The sequence below is a fragment of the Acinonyx jubatus genome, chromosome D4 (assembly GCF_027475565.1).
Source record: "Acinonyx jubatus isolate Ajub_Pintada_27869175 chromosome D4, VMU_Ajub_asm_v1.0, whole genome shotgun sequence".
Lineage (NCBI taxonomy): Eukaryota > Metazoa > Chordata > Mammalia > Carnivora > Felidae > Acinonyx > Acinonyx jubatus.
The window spans coordinates 75,590,690-75,606,583 of NC_069391.1; the positions used below are offsets into that span (position 1 = coordinate 75,590,690).

The window sequence follows — 15,894 nt, forward strand, 5'->3', positions numbered from 1 at the left end:
AATAGACCCCATAAAAATGGAGTCAGCAAAATCTTGACCACACAAAGCTCTAAATGCCCTAGATGCTTCAAAAAAGGAAAAACAACCAAAAAAAAAAAAAAAAAAAAGAGGTAAGCTAGAGATAGAATAAAAGCAATTTATGAGAAGTACCAAACGATCACAGCGTATGAACTCTGTTTGGACCTTAATTAACGAATTACAAAGAAACAATATTAGGAGACCAACTAACACATTACAAAATAGAAATATTAGGAGACAATAGGGAAAATCTGAAAACAGACAGGGGAGTTGATACTATAAAGAAATTATCATTAATTTTTTACAAGTGATAATGGTATTATGATTTTACTGTGGAAAAAAATGGCCCTTATCTTTCAGAGATACATACTGTAATATTTAGGGATGGAATGAAGTGGGTGTACTGCTTTAAGATAATCAAGTAGAGGGGGCAATAAATGAATGGAGATTGGCCTTGAGTTGATCATTATGGAAGTTGGAGATGAGACATGGTGTTCATTATATTATTTTCTCGGCTTTTGCTTTCAATTTCCAAAAAACTTTGTGTAATGCTTGCAGTGAAAGCCGGAGAAATAGGGATCAGATGTGATCCTCCACCTGGAGTTCAGACCCGGAATTTAGGACTGTGTAAAGTGACAGGGACATAAGTTTCTGATCAAGTACGAGGAAGTGTTTTTGAACTAAATTGTTCATTATGGCAAGACAGGGCTATCTGAGGAGAGTATACTTCTGGTTAGTAAAAATATACAAAGTGGGTACTGAACATGAGCTGAGGGCTTGCATTAAGTTATTTTTCAGACCCATTCCAATGTGGTGGTCTTGTAACTCTTTTTTCCGTACCTTAAAGACCACCTGATTCAGGGTACTAATTGCAAAAACGTGCACAGCGTTGGTTTCTGTGTGCTTGTGTGTGTCGTGTGCATGGATGTGAAGCAGAGGGCCCGGGATCCAGAGCACAGGCGTGGAAGAAAAATGAGAACAGGCGTATAAAACATTTAAGCAGAGCAGGAATGATCTAAAAACAAATTTATGTAGCCCTGCTATGCTTAACTGACTACTGCTGAGAGTCCCGGTGAATTTCTTCTCGTTCACTGAAAAATAAAAATGGTTTCTCTATCACTAGGTAACAAACCCAAACATCGAGCTTTAAAACACTAATTTAACTGGGTTTCAGGAAACCATGCAAAGAGATCATTAAAAGAACACAGTCCTATGCTACCTGGGCATCATTTTCTTTACTTCAGACATGCTAATTTAGTCTGTTGGGATCAGAACTTCCAGCCCAGTAGACTTTTTACAAGGGTCAAGATTCGACTCAACAAGAAACTAAGAGAGAAAAGACAGACAAAAAAAAAAAGCTTTATTTCTTCCAAGTAGTGTTTAAGACTATTCCGTAAATCTTGTACTAAATATCTGAATAGACACCATCCACACTGATGTTTTTTCTCCCCTTAGCATAAAGGAAGGAATTTTTTATTGGGTTCTTCTCCTCTTAATCAAAGAAAGAATAATCAAGTGAATGAATTCTTCACTTTGTCCACATCCTCTCCCATCATGAAGAGCACCTCTACAGTATAACCCAAGTTTGATTCTGACCTACTCAATTACATAATCAAATCCTCTTTCTGGAATTTCTAGTTTCATTCTACTTCTCTCACTATACTTTGGCTTCCTCTGTTGTGCAGAAAGCCTCTCAGCATGTACCATTTGCATATTGGATTAGCCACTGCTAGCCTAGAATCCCATCCCTAGGCCTTGCCAGTCTAGCAAGGATTTTCTTACACTTGAGAAACTGGAAAAATCACATTGATGTGCATGTGCATTCTATTTGAAGACGGTTATTACTTTCTCTTCCCCAGGCAGCTTGGGTGTTTTGATTCTCCCCATCACTGCAATGCTAAAAATTATTCCTTTGACTCTACTGACTTCCAGCCAAGTTCACTGCTAACCAAAATTAAGGAAAAATGGCATTCCAGATGCCTCAGATAACTGTAGCATTTGAATTCTCAACACGGGACATTTGAAGGCATCATCATCTTTTAGAATGAGCCAATTCAGTTCTATGAATTTGGAAAATTTCAGATGAAGCCTCAGCGACTGACCCCCTCTCCTCATTTTCTATCAACATTTATGGAGTACGTACAAAGGAAATCCTACTTATTGGCAGAGAGATGGTAAAACAGGCCAGAAGTGTGTGCTTTAATCACCGGAACTAGCCCTAACTCAGCGTGAAAAGTCATGAGAAGGAGGATTCAGAGGAACCGTTTGACAAAAGAACTTATCTTCAACACACTAAGAAGACAACTACAGATTGAGGGAGCTTAGGGGTCCATGCTATGTGCTTTCTAAGAGAAAATGAGCTACTAATTAAAGAAAAGGTTTGACTAAAATCTTGACAAACACAACTCTGTTGCTGTTAACAGACCCTTCACCACGTTAGGGTAGGGCCCAAAGGACCAGGCTACCCACATATTTTGACTCTGTGAAAGTGAAGCTGAAAAGATCAACTACCAGAATGGAAGAAGTTCTATCTTGCTCAAGGAAATTCATAAAGATTGTAATGGTTTGCACCTGGCGGGAATAAATAATATCTGAAGTGATTTTTTTTTTCAGGTAGATCATCAATTACTAGCCTCTTCTAAGCAAAATAACTCAACCTTCTACCCATAAACTGCTTGCTTACTCTTCATTAAAGAAGGCACTGTGGTCAACTTACTATTTCATCCTTGGTATCCAGAACACTGTAAGTGCTGGGGAAAAAAAAGCAATTCTCTAAGTAAGTATGAATGAATGAATGAATGAATGAATGAATGAATGAATACCTGCCTAACACGAACTCTGATTCAGCTGGATTTTTCTAGTCTGCAAAACAAATATGGACCATACTTGGGATTTGGTTTGCTTTCTTCGGGGGGAACACTAATGAATATTTTTCTTCAGTGTTAATTTATTTGTTCAGTGAACACAAAGTTTTAATGAAGCTGGAGCTATTATTCCAACCCAGCCACATTTGCGTTCAGCCCCCCTAAATACCTTGGCTGGGAGCTGCAAACTTGAGACTTGGGGAAAGTTCTCACCATTCCTTCATCAAAATGTTGCACGGTGCCTAAGTATTTACGCAAACGATATGGTCTATGCTAAATACCTTCCAAGAGTAGGGAATTTGGGTATGCGGTAGACACTGGGTATCTATACAACCACCCCTAATAAAAACCCTGAGCACGGAGTCCCTAATGAGTATCCTTGGTAGGCAACATCTCGCACATGTTGTCACAATTCATTGCCGGAGGAATTAAGTGCTTTCCGTATGACTCCACTGAAATCAGTCTCTTGGATGCTTAAGCTTCGTTTCCTCTGGACTTTGTGCCATGTGGCTTTTCTTTTTGCTGATTCTGTGTTGTATCCTTTCACTGCAATCAATTATAGCCATGAGTGTGACTGTATGAGGAATCATGTGAGTCTTCCTTGTGAATCACCGAAGCTGGGGTGGTCTTGGGGAACCCCAACACAGGGGACACGGCGAATCTGAAGCGGTAAGGAAACAAAAGCGGGGTCCGTCAACAGCGGGGAGCTCGCGGGATAGGGCTGAGCTGGAAAGGAAGACACGGGCCCATTGGTAGTGCATGCTCTCCCCTGACCCAGTATCCAGTTGAATCGGCCATGTGGAACCAGAGGGCGGTAAGCAGGAGTGAACTTAAGAAAATACACCGAGTCCAGACGTCTCATTTTTTTTTTTTTTCACATGGGCTAAGGTTGATCTAAAATACCTTTCTACAGGACATGGAGCTGCTTAGAAATAAATACTAGAACACCAAACTCATGCCTAAGCCCCCACTAGGTCCTCCCAGTACAATCTTTTGCAGCTTGGCTGGAGTCTGCCCTTTCTCAGAAGACCACCTGTTTGCTTCAAGATGTGCCACATGGTTGCAGATTTGCACCATGTTGCATTTTACATTATATACAGATATGCCCCACATGCATAGTCGAACTCAGCTAATTTTCACTCTGCTGATTGACAAATATAACTTTTTCCCCTCAGAAAAACCACCCAGAGAGCTTTCATGAAATCTCGAGGTGGTACATCAAAAAACGGAGCCCATTTATTAGAGCCTGGCTTGAAAGATGCATATTAAATAGGCCACCCTCTATTCATCACAGAGAATTCCACTGTACTAAGACGACAAATTCGGAATATCAGTCATACTAACTGCCAGAGTCTGAGAGTCAAACAGCAAGATTTCACAAGCCCTTCTTTACTTTTTTCTTTTCAGTTGAGCTTGCCTTCTACAAGGCAAGAGGGGGGACAAAATTAAGTTATTAACTACGGGCTTGTCCAAAATCATTACTAGTTTTTTTTTTCCCCCAAATATATTATTTCTTAACAGTCAGACAAGAGATATCGTACCACGCTACATCAATGCCTCTACATAATAAAATATTTACATGGCTAAAGGAATAAAACCTTTTCTATCAAACTTAGTTTTTCACCCAAGTTTCATTTCCAGGTGGTTTTCCTGGGATTGTTCATCAGTAGCCCAAGTGCTGCATTCCATCCATGGATGTGTATTTTAGGATTTCAAAAAACATTAAGCTGCTGCAAACTGAAGATCCCTCCCACAAACAAGAATCTGCCAATAAAGGGCATCTCCCCCCTGCATTTCAAATTCAGCATCTGTGCTAACTCTGTAGGGGAGGGAGGGATGCTATTAGGACAGAGCTCACGGCGGGGGGGGTTCAACAGTATCATGTTCTATTCCTCAGTCGGGGGGTGGGTGGACAGGTATTTGTGGTATCCTTAGAAGTTTCTCTATACCTGAAATATTTTACCATAACTTAAAAAATATCTAAACCCCCTGAATTTGTTCGATTGGCATTTCCAGGCCCTTGAGAGGCACCTTACTTAGCCTTGGTGTCTCTAGAGTCAAGCTGAATTTTCTTTAGTAGGGTCATAATGATCCATTATACCAGCCGGGTACATTAAAACCCTTTCTATCGTACCGAATTCCCACAGATTTGGCCAAATCTTGGTGACCTTTCCTGTCAGATAACCTTTGTCTGCGGAGCATCTTGAAAGAATATAGAAGCCAAGCATATTTCCAATCAATGCAAGTAAAGTAAAAAAATCTTCTTGTATTAAAGCTGCCAGCTTCCCAAAGAGAAAATGTTGTAACAGAAAGGTAGAAGATCTAGAAAAACAAGTTAAATTGACCAAGCGTGCTTTAAAATGTCCCTTAAGTGTAAAAACCCCTTCTTACCCCAGCTGATAGTGGGAATATGGAAGCTGGCTATAGTCATATAAACCTCGTGTCTGAGGTAGGGTAGGACAAAGTGGTCTTAGGCGGGTCCCGGGACCCTAACGTCCGCATAGATTGGGAACCTGTTAGAAATAAATGCAGTATTCCCAGATCTAGGCTGGGGGTGTGTGTGAGAGGGGTAGACCGCAAGCCCTCCAGATGATTCTGATGCCCACCAGTTTGAGAACCATGGATGTCAAGGTTGGAAGGCCGGCCTCAGGGCTCAGAGCAACTGGCTTTAAACACCAGGGCTTGCCCCTGATAAACAGTGAGACTGTGGAGAAGTTACTTCATGTGTCTATTCTTTGGGTTCCTCATCTGTAAAATGAAGATAATAATAGGTCCCAACTCATTAGAAACCTGGCAGTAAGATAGCACATGTGAAAGTCTGCCAGCATGCTTGACATATCCTGAGCACTCAAAGGTGAGCAATTATTTTCTCTACTATGTAGATCACCAAAGAACTGCTTTTGTTCCATATTACTCAAGTGTTTGTTTGATTAGCACTTGTGGAGCATTTATTACTTATCAGACCTCAGGCAATGAGTGACACAGGATTCCTACCTCTCTGCCGTGCTTCTCAGTCCCGACTGCTTAGTAGAATCACCCAGCGAGCGTTGATAAAATACTCCCCACTCAAGCCACACGCCCCAAAACATAAAGAATCTCTGACGGCGGCGGCGGGGGGGGGGGCAAGCTTGGGTGTGTTTTTAGTTTTGTTTTTTTTTTGAGAGAGAGACGCACACAGACAGAGCATGAGAGGGGGAGGGACAGAGAGAGAGGGATTATGTACATAATCCCAGAGAAACTTCTGGAAGGAACCCCTTGTCCAGCAAACTTTCACTGGCGCTTAGATATTCCCCTCCTGCTTTACTGATCTCAGGAAGCACAAATCACGGTTCCCCCAATCCTCGGTGCTTGCCATCTTGTCCAGACAAAGAGCAGGTGCAGAAGTCTGTCCATGTAACAAGAAGTGAGTGCTATTTTTAGGATTGCACTCTCCCAACTCCTGGAAGCCTGAGCACAGTATTTCAGGACAGAGGAGTAATTATACAGCCATCGTCTCTGTAGATGCAGTTGGAGATTTCCCCGGATATATTGCCCAAGCTTCCAGCCCAGACATAATGGTTTCACACACCAGTTTCCAGGGGGAGGAGCCACAGGGGCAAAGCTTTTAAATTAATTAAAAGAGACACCCAGGCACACTTCATGCCATTCTTTAATCTCCACTCTCCTGTGATAAATATAGAATGACAGGCCGGGGCCCAGGCTAACGAGCTAAAGGCAGGACCCTATGGAGGCTCGCCAAGCAGCCCTCAGAAACACTCCAGCAGGGCCCAGGGTCCAGAGAGAGGAAGAAGAAAATCAGCACCTTGCGCAGCCGGGTCACCGATGTGTCACCAGAAGGCTCTGAAAAGCACGTGCTGGACAAGTGATTCCCCCTCTTCCTTGACTAGCAGCAGTTTAAACAACAGACAAGAGGAAATAGCATGTATTTCCTTTTAATTGCAATTAAAAGGTCAGAGAATAATAACAGTAAAGATTTACTGAGGGTTTTCTAGTGTCAGAAAAGGCACTACGCTAAGGGCTTCTCATGTAGTACTTCATTCAATTGTGGCCACCGGCTTCCCAAATGATCCTCACCTCCTAGTATGTACACCCACATCATACAGTTCCCTCACACACGAAATCGGAGCTGGCATGTGGGGCCGATAGAAAATTCCAGAAGAAATGGTCTGTGACTTCTGAGGTTAGATAATAAAAGACATCACTACTTCTAACATGACTTCCTGGATTATTTGCCCCGGGGGAAGCCAGTGCCATCCCAAGTGGACACTCAAGCAGTCCTCACCACAGGATGAGGCCAATAACGAGGCCACTTGCAAGCGAATCCTCCAGCTGCAGCCAAGCCTCTGAGTCATCCAACCGAAGTCCCAGACGCCACAGAAAGAGAAGCCGTCACTGCTGGGCCCTGTCTCAACAGGGCCCGTGAGCTGTTTGCAAAATTAAGTTCTGTGATTTGTTACACAGCAATAGCTAACTCATACATAAGAACCAGATACTTTCACGTTATAGTTGAGGAGAGTTCGAGGTAACTCATGGGCACAGTAAGTGAAGCAATGGGGATCTGCCATCGAGGTTGGCAGATTTGAAGTTCTAGCTCTCATCCCGTCCCGTTACTCCTGACAGATCAACTTAAGGTACATAACCTCTTTCCCATCCCTTTTGTTAAGGGAAAAGCAACCATTTAATAGGAAGCTTCGAAACTCTTTAGTTGTTCCAAGATACTTTGTTCATCCTCCATGGCACCCACTACTCTGCCTTGAATTTTAGCCGCTTCTCTGTGGATAGATTCGAAGTTCCTGGAGGGCTGGAGTAGCATCTTTCTTAGGATAGTGCTTCTAAGTAGGAGAAGGGTGGGGACAGGATGCCGGGTCAGTCCTATGGACTCCCATCAACCTGCCTGGTTTGTCAGCACTGCTCTACCACGTTCGGGCTGGGTGATTTTAACGTTTGTTTATTTTTGAGAGAGAAAGAGAGATGGAGTACGAGCTGGGGAGGGGCAGAGAGAGCGGGGCACACAGAATCCGAAGCAGGTTCCAGGCTCCGAGCTGTCAGCACAGAGCCAGACGTGGGGCTCAAACCCACGAACCACAAGATCATGACCTGAGCCACCCAGACGCCCCAGGCTGGGTGCTTTTAGACAAGTCGTCTACATTTCAGGAGCCACAGGTTCCTTGCTCTTAAAACAGGGCCAATATCCACACACGCACTTTCGCTCACACTACATTAGAAACATACTCAAAGTATTTAGCACATCGCCTGGCACACGGTAAGTGCTCCATAAACATGTCACCTATGTGAATTATCAAACAGGTATTGAAACACAGCCGACGTTGAAATGCCCGAACAAAAGTTCTTCCCTCAACCTTTCCTGACATGCAAAGGGAATTTCCAAAGAAATAGCAATGGTTCTTGGGGGAGAGGAGATCTCGCTCTACGGGTACTGAAACCTTCGGAGTCCCCAGGCTGGCCGAGGTGCTAATGCCTTGGCCATGGTTCCTCCAGAGCCCAGGCCAGCCTGCCGAAGCGGTAAGAAGGTCAGGGAAAGCTGCCCAACACGTCCCCCGCTCGCTGGGACCGGTGCCAACAGCACACCAGCTCTTTCTTGCATGAAGAAATGTAAGGCGACGAGGGTCTCCTCTGCCCGGCCTCATGAACAGCGGTGGAGAGGGATTTCTCTCCCATCCCCTCTCTTAATCCCATTACACTCTTATCATTTTGTCAGCAACAGACAGAGCTCTCCAGGTCCTGCCAACACTCTTTCCAGTGCCTTCCCAGGTGGCTCACTCTTCCTTGGTCTTGGAGCTAACAAGCTGTCAAGGGTCCTACTGTCCCTTCAGGTGATTTCTACTCGAATGCTGTTTAGAGTCCCGCCTCCCTTTGAACGTAGCTTTATGGCTCCCCCCCTTTTTTTTTTTCTTTTTTGGCCTGAAAGAGTTTTCTATGTAAAGTTCTCTCTGGGGTTCCGAAATATTTCCACAACCTTGTACTTCTGGGTGAGACTAAGAAAAACGAAATTGGGAGAAAAGCCAGCGGCTTTCACCCACCTCAAAATAAGCACAAGTTCCTGGCATCGCGAGGCGCTAAGTCAGATCTTCCGGGGGGTAGAAGTGACTTCGCTCCTGCCCCAGTGTAACAAGAGTACGATTAAAGTATCGACAGCATCGAAACAAAGTACCAAGGGAAAGGTGCCAACGCGCCACAGAGACGGAGGGCCCAGGAGAGCAGAGGAAGGGAAGAGGGAACAGATGAGGACAAGGGACACTTGGAGCAGTCGCCTCAGGCATGGGCCCTGAAGAAGGGGTGAGTCCCCACCTAAGTCCATGGTGAAAGGCAGGAAGAATAGCCGGGTGGAAAGAATGAAAGGCACAGAGGCAGGAAAGTATGAGACGGGTCCGTAAAATGCTACGGGTTTGCAGAGAAGCGGGGACAGGACCACAAAAAATAAAGGAAGTTAAGGGAAACACCCTCGCAAAAGCCAGCAATGAAGACTTTCGAAAAAAGAGAAAGGTAAAGGTCTCTCTGTAGATTATAGAGCAAACCGGGGACATGGGGATTTCACGAGTAAGAATAAGTAACCTATTTCTCAGGGATCACGAACATAAAACCCTAAGACTAGAGAAATATATATATATATATATATATATATATATATATATATATATATATATATATATATTTAAGTTAATTTATTTATTTTGAGAGAAATAGAGCGAGCGCAGGAGCGTGCACACATGTGAGCAGGGGAGGGGCAGAGAGAGGGAGCGAGAGAACCCCAAGCAGGCTCCACGCTGTCAGGACAGAGCCTGATGCAGGACTCAAACCTATGAACCGTGAGCTCATGACCTGAGCGAAAACCAAGAGTTGGCCGCTTAACTGACTGAGCCACCCAGGTGCCCCAGAGAGATAGAAATACATTTCCGAAGGAGGCAACGGCAGGTGAGCAGGTGGACAGCTCTACTCAACACTTAAGCAAATTGCCCTCACTGAAAGTTTCTGCCTGAACCAATGAACTAACTACAAGTCACATACTTTCCAGCCATTCGTTCCCTTAGTTTAAAAAACCATTTTCCCTAGTGTTTAAAAACCATTACCTAAAGTAAGCAAGCACATATTAGATGACTTAAGCCTGGAATCTGCTACTTACCAGCAGAGTCATTTCAATGACTTCTGAGAGCCACTGTCCATTACCCAGACTGGTTTTAAGGTGGAGGACACATGTATCAGAGAGGAATGCGATCACGGATAGGTCTAAGGGTGCCTTGTCTGCACCTTAGTATATTTTTCTATCCTCTGGCCCAGATGTAGAAAGCTACACAGAGTAAGCTCTCCAACAGAAATTCTGTGAATCCAAACTCCCTTCTCTTTTGCCTCAGAACCAAAGAGCAAAGTTCCAGAAAGATCCAGAAAACAGCATGGTCCATCTCCATATGGAGATGGAGGCCCATCTCCATATGGCTGGACCATAGTCCAGCCAAATCTCATATGGTGGGTCTCCTGGAACAGGAAACCATCCCTGGTCACTGCCTCTGTGTCTTCCCAGACCCCACAGACGTCCCCTGGACAACACAGCCCCAGGCCAGGCTTCCTCACCATATACCACATGCTCGGCCACTTGGGATCATTGAAGTAAGTCGGCTGGGCACGGCTGAAGTCATAATCCCTCTTTGTCCGTCTTTTTACCACTTGCTGTTGGATCCACTCCACCTGCCAAGAAGAAGGACATTTGGTGAGCGTTCAACATCCACCACGGTTAGCACGACATCAATGACGGTCTGAAGCACTTCCCATCCTGAGCTAACTTGGTTTAAGTCACAGACTTCGCGCTGGCAATGAGAATCCGAGCCTCTGCTCTCAGATTCTCTAGAAACCTAGTTCTCCTTTATTTACTTATTTTTATTTTTTTTTTAATTTTTTTTTCATCATTTATTTATTTTTGGGACAGAGAGAGACAGAGCATGAACGGGAGAGGGGCAGAGAGAGAGGGAGACACAGAATCGGAAACAAGCTCCAGGCTCTGAGCCATCAGCCCAGAGCCTGACGCGGGGCTCGAACTCACGGACCGCGAGATCGTGACCTGGCTGAAGTCGGACGCTTAACTGATTGCGCCACCTAGGCGCCCCCTTATTTTTAATGTTTATTCATTTTCGAGAGAGAGAGAGAGAGAGAGCATGAGCATGAGCATGAGCAGGGGAGGGGCAGAGGGAGAGAGGGAGACACAGAATCCGAAGCAGGCCCCAGGCTCTGAGCTGTCAGCACAGAGCCCGATGCAGGGCTCGAACCCACGAACCGTGAGATCGTGACCTGAGTCAAATCAAAGGTGGACGCTCAACCAACTGAGCCACCCTAGTCTTTCATGACACCATCATCCCTATCTCTTGACAACATGCTAGTTTTCTGGCTTCTTCAGAAAGCATGTTTCACTCACAATTCTTTTTTGCAAGTTGACAGTGTTAATTTTTTAAGCTCATTTTTTCATCCTCACTTCATCTAAGGGTCAGCAAACTTTTTCTATGAAGGTCCAGATAATTCATATTTTAGGCTTGCAGTCCATTGACCTCTGTTGCAACTACTCCTTCCGCCCTTGTGCACCACAGACAGACAGAAATGAAGGGGTGTGATAGTTCCAGTAAGACTTTCTGTAGAAAAACCAGTGGCAGACTGCATTTGGCCCACGGGCCACAGTTTGTGACCCTTGCCTTACACGACACATCAAATGTTTTTAATGCTCTGGGATTGCACGGCAAATTTTAACATTATCCTGGGATCAAATCCTTTAGGATCACAATTTTTTTTTTTCTTTTAAAGAAATGGCTTCCTACAACATAGCGTAGTAGAAACAGCAATATTTGGGGAATCAGAAAACCAAAGCCCTAGACGGGTCTCTGGCACACAATTAGAGAAATCGCTCAATTTCCTGAGCCAGAGAGGCTCCGTGCCAGCTCACATTCAAACTCCCCACACTTGGGAAAGTCTTAAATATTTAGCCACAACGTTTGCTTAAACAAGGCAACTGAGAACTTTTGAGTTGAATACAGTATGGTAACCTAAATGGAAGAACTACATTATGGAGGTGTTTTTTTAAATGTTTGTTTAGTTTTTGAGGGAGAGAGAGAGAGACAGAGAGAGAGTGCGAGCGAGGGAGGAGCACAGACAGCAGGAGACACAGAAGCCAAAGCAGGCTCCAGGCTCTGAGCCATCAGCATAGAGCCCGACGCAGGACTTGAACCCACGAACCACGAGATGACAACCTGAGCTGAAGTCAGGTGCTTAACCGACTGCGCCACCCAGGCGTCGCATGGGGGTGTTATTTAAAACAGGTAACCATTATGGCAACATAAAAATAAACAATTTCCCTTTTGTTTTTTTTAATTTTTATTTAAAAAAATTTTTTTTAACATTTATTTATTTTTGAGACAGAGAGAGACAGAGCATGAACGGGGGAGGGGCAGAGAGAGAGGGAGACACAGAATCGGAAGCAGGCTCCAGGTTCTGAGCCATCAGCCCAGAGCCTGATGCGGGGCTCGAACTCACAGACCGCGAGATCGTGACCTGAGCCAAAGTCAGACGCTCAACCGACTGAGCCACCCAGGCGCCCCAACAATTTCCCTTTTGAATGGTGCATCTCAAATGCATTATCAGCCCGGGTGGCATTCTACAATTTGTTCCTAAATTCTCCTTTGTTTGATAACCCCTGGCCATAGCTTATTTAGCCATAATACTCTAAAATGTTCTGTTCTACCATTTATCCCTTCTCTCCACAAAGGGATTAAAAATTGAGAGGAGGGAGACTTTGTGGTGCACTAGTGATTCCGTTTGCACCCATTCAGTAAAGATTTCAAAACCACTTTTGCCTACTTGATTAAAGATCTCTGGAGGAGATACTAAGGTACTGATTACCAGGCTCAAGGTGCACGGTTATAAATAAGGTACGAAGGCCAATAGCCAAACTAATAAATTTCTATCATTCTCCCACTGAGAAAAATCTATTCAACGAGGCTATTGGTATGTAAGATGATTCGAATAGTGAATTCCTAGTGATAGCACTAACAAGGCAGACAGAATTACACAGCCTCCTAAATAAATATAAAATCCATTTATGACAAGCATCCCAGCTAAGCATCATACGTGTGCCTTCTCCGACCGGTAATTTAGGCAAAATGATCAGTCCAGGAAAAAAAGCTAATACGTGAAAAATAATATTCTCCAAAAGGAAAGGTTTTCCTGTTCCTGTTTCAATTCATGTAGACTAAGGGGACCCTCTGGCACTGGCACATTCTACTCCCACACACATCCCCAACATCATACCTTGTACACTGGACAGAAGAGATTGTGTGCATTTCTTTAAACTTTAAAGAAACAGTTGTCTTTAAACAACGGTTGTCAGGGATGCTAACAGGGATCTTGTTTTGTCTTTGACTCAAGAGACTGCTCTTTAGAAGTCACATCGAAACTAATGCGGCGTTAAAAATGTGTGTACTTTTTTTTTAACGAAGAGGGTAATTTTTAAGCGGCTGGATTTCGAACAATATAGGGGAAAAATCGATCTCTTTCTCAATCAAAGTAGAGCAGCCAGCATGGGCGTGCATGCACTGTTTCTATTTCCAGGAAACATTTTAATCTCTTCGTTTCAAACAATCTTTCTAAGGAATGAGTCTCATTCACCCACTTGTTCATTCAAAAAGCATTAAGTGTCTCTTCTGCACCAGACGCTGTGCTGGGAATATAAAGATGGGTAAAAATAGTCTTTGGCTTTGAAGGACTTACATTTTACCAAGAAATAGTTAGCAAGCATTCCACAGTTTTCCACTTCATAAAAATGTAGTCATCTCCATGAATGACATCTAGCACTCTGTTAATCAGGCCATTTGTGAAAAATTTGATTATGCAAATTAAATCCGCGATCCTTATTATTACCGCCCAAGTCACATCGCAGCAAGACTAGATCAGTATACATGCGTACGCTAGGGGAAAGAAGGCCGCAGATCCGTTTAGATGGAACTCTCTCTGGGGCGCCTGGGTGGCTCAGTCGGTTGGGTGTCCGACTTCGGCTCAGGTCATGATCTCACGGTCCGTGAGTTCGAGCCCCACGTCGGGCTCTGTGCTGACAGCTCAGAGCCTGGAGCCTGTTTCAGATTCTGTGTCTTCCTCTCTCTCTGCCCCTCCCCTGTTCATGCTCTGTCTCTCTCTGTCTCAAAAATTAATAAACGTTAAAAAAAAAATTTAGATGGAACTCTCTCCAAACGAACTCTCCATCGGCAGTGGTCTTTCCTAACAGAACCTCCATAAATTCTCAATTGCCACCTGTAGGTGTCCATAAACCAGAAGGGGTCAGATCCCCCAGCGTGGTTGCAAATAGAATGCCAGAGATCAGAACAAGTCTGTTCGGGGGGGTGGGGGTGTATCACTGTTTCTACAATGACACTGGGAGTGTGCACTTGCCCTAAATGCACACACAAACACAAATGGACAAATGTGGAAGGAGTATGTGAGGAAACCAAGTGCCAGCCATGTTCCTAGATGAACTACAGGCACTAAAATAGAACCACATATCTTACCAAACAGCATCTCTTCTGTAATTTTACCAAACAAAAGTGCTTAGTTATAGGGCGCGGTGGCTAGAAGGTGACACAGCGAGTTGGCATCGAGATGGGGCTTTAAGTCACTGTCTGATCACAGGGCTGAAATATTCAAGAAAAGTACAGTGGGTTGTTTTTTTTAGCGTCAGATGCCATGTATTTTGTCTTGGTATCTAGGAGTATGAGTATATAGCCCTACATTTTTTGGAAAGTGGGAAGAACACCTCTTGGATCAGAAGATTTCTATGACTGGAAAGACCATATTTCTATTTTTAAACCATTATCCATATGTCTGCCCTTAAGCCCTTTAAGAAAAAGCTCAGAGGTAATGCATTACACAGACTGCACTTTTTGCCAAGAAGCCTCAATGCACAGAAAAGATACTTCGAAATTCATTTTCATAAAACTATGGTCAGCCCAGGAAACAAGGAAAACCCTGTGCTTTCCCTCACTGGTGTAACTTCTGAAAGCTCGATTTCTTATATTAAGGAACTACAGTTCATCCAGACTGTAAAAACCACAGGACCTTTGAGATCATCAGTGTATCCTCCATGAACTTCAACATACGTGCGCTCCAGGTTATAAGGACAGTCCCTTCCTCCAGCCACAGACCTCGTCTCCCTATATGGTCCAAGTGGATCTAGGCATCCACTGCTTCAGCATCGTTGCCAAAAGATGTTCTCTTTCATCAGATTTTACTTGCCAAGCAAAGCACGTTCAGTGATAATTCTGGGCAATCCCCCTGCCCAACATCTCAGCTGAAATCCTATCTCATTAGTTTGAAATTTAACAACTTTCTGAAATAGGATAAAAAAAGAAGCTATATGAATATACGTGATGTGACTTTTATATCAATACTAATCAAAAGCTATGATATCACAAGAAAGATAAATACTGCAAGGCATCACTTATATGTGGACTCAAAAATAAAAAAAAAAAGCCAGACTTGTAGAAACAGCGGAAAAACGGTTGCCAGAGGCTGAGGGGTAAGGGACATAGGGCGGGTTAGTAAAAGGGTACAAACATTCAACTGTAAGATGAACAAGGCCTCAGGATCTAATGTATGACCGGAGATTGAATGTAATGGTAGTTGATAACACTGTATCATATAACAGAAATTCGGTAAAAAAGTAGAACTTAAGTGTTCTTACCAAAAAACATGTATATGTATACATATATATGGTGATGAATATGTTAATTAACTCGATGGAGGGAATCGTTACATTTTACCTATAGATGATCATATAATCACTACAACGTATACTTTATTTTTGTTTTACTATATACATAGTTTATTGTCAAGTTAGCTAACATACAATGTATACAGTGTGCTCTTGGTTTTGGGGGTAGACCCCATGATTCATCGCTTATGTACAACTATAATGTGCATTTCAAATATCATACACTTTTGGGGCGCCTGGGTGGCTCAGTTGGTTAAG

The 15,894-nt window shown here is 43.6% G+C and overlaps 1 protein-coding gene across 11 annotated transcripts in view; it reads right to left on the reverse strand.

Annotated features, from left to right (window-relative positions):
- The window catches only part of PCSK5 (proprotein convertase subtilisin/kexin type 5), a 452,241-nt gene that overhangs the window by 352,935 nt on the left and 83,412 nt on the right, over nt 1-15,894 (reverse strand). For 10 of the 11 annotated variants that reach the window (XM_027041020.2, XM_027041019.2, XM_053205259.1 and 7 more), the window contains one exon: nt 10,470-10,583. In XM_027041020.2, the coding sequence (XP_026896821.1) occupies nt 10,470-10,583 (114 nt within the window). Of the gene's footprint in view, nt 1-10,469; nt 10,584-15,894 lie in introns of those variants that run through there. The other variant, XM_053205260.1, reaches the window with a different exon arrangement.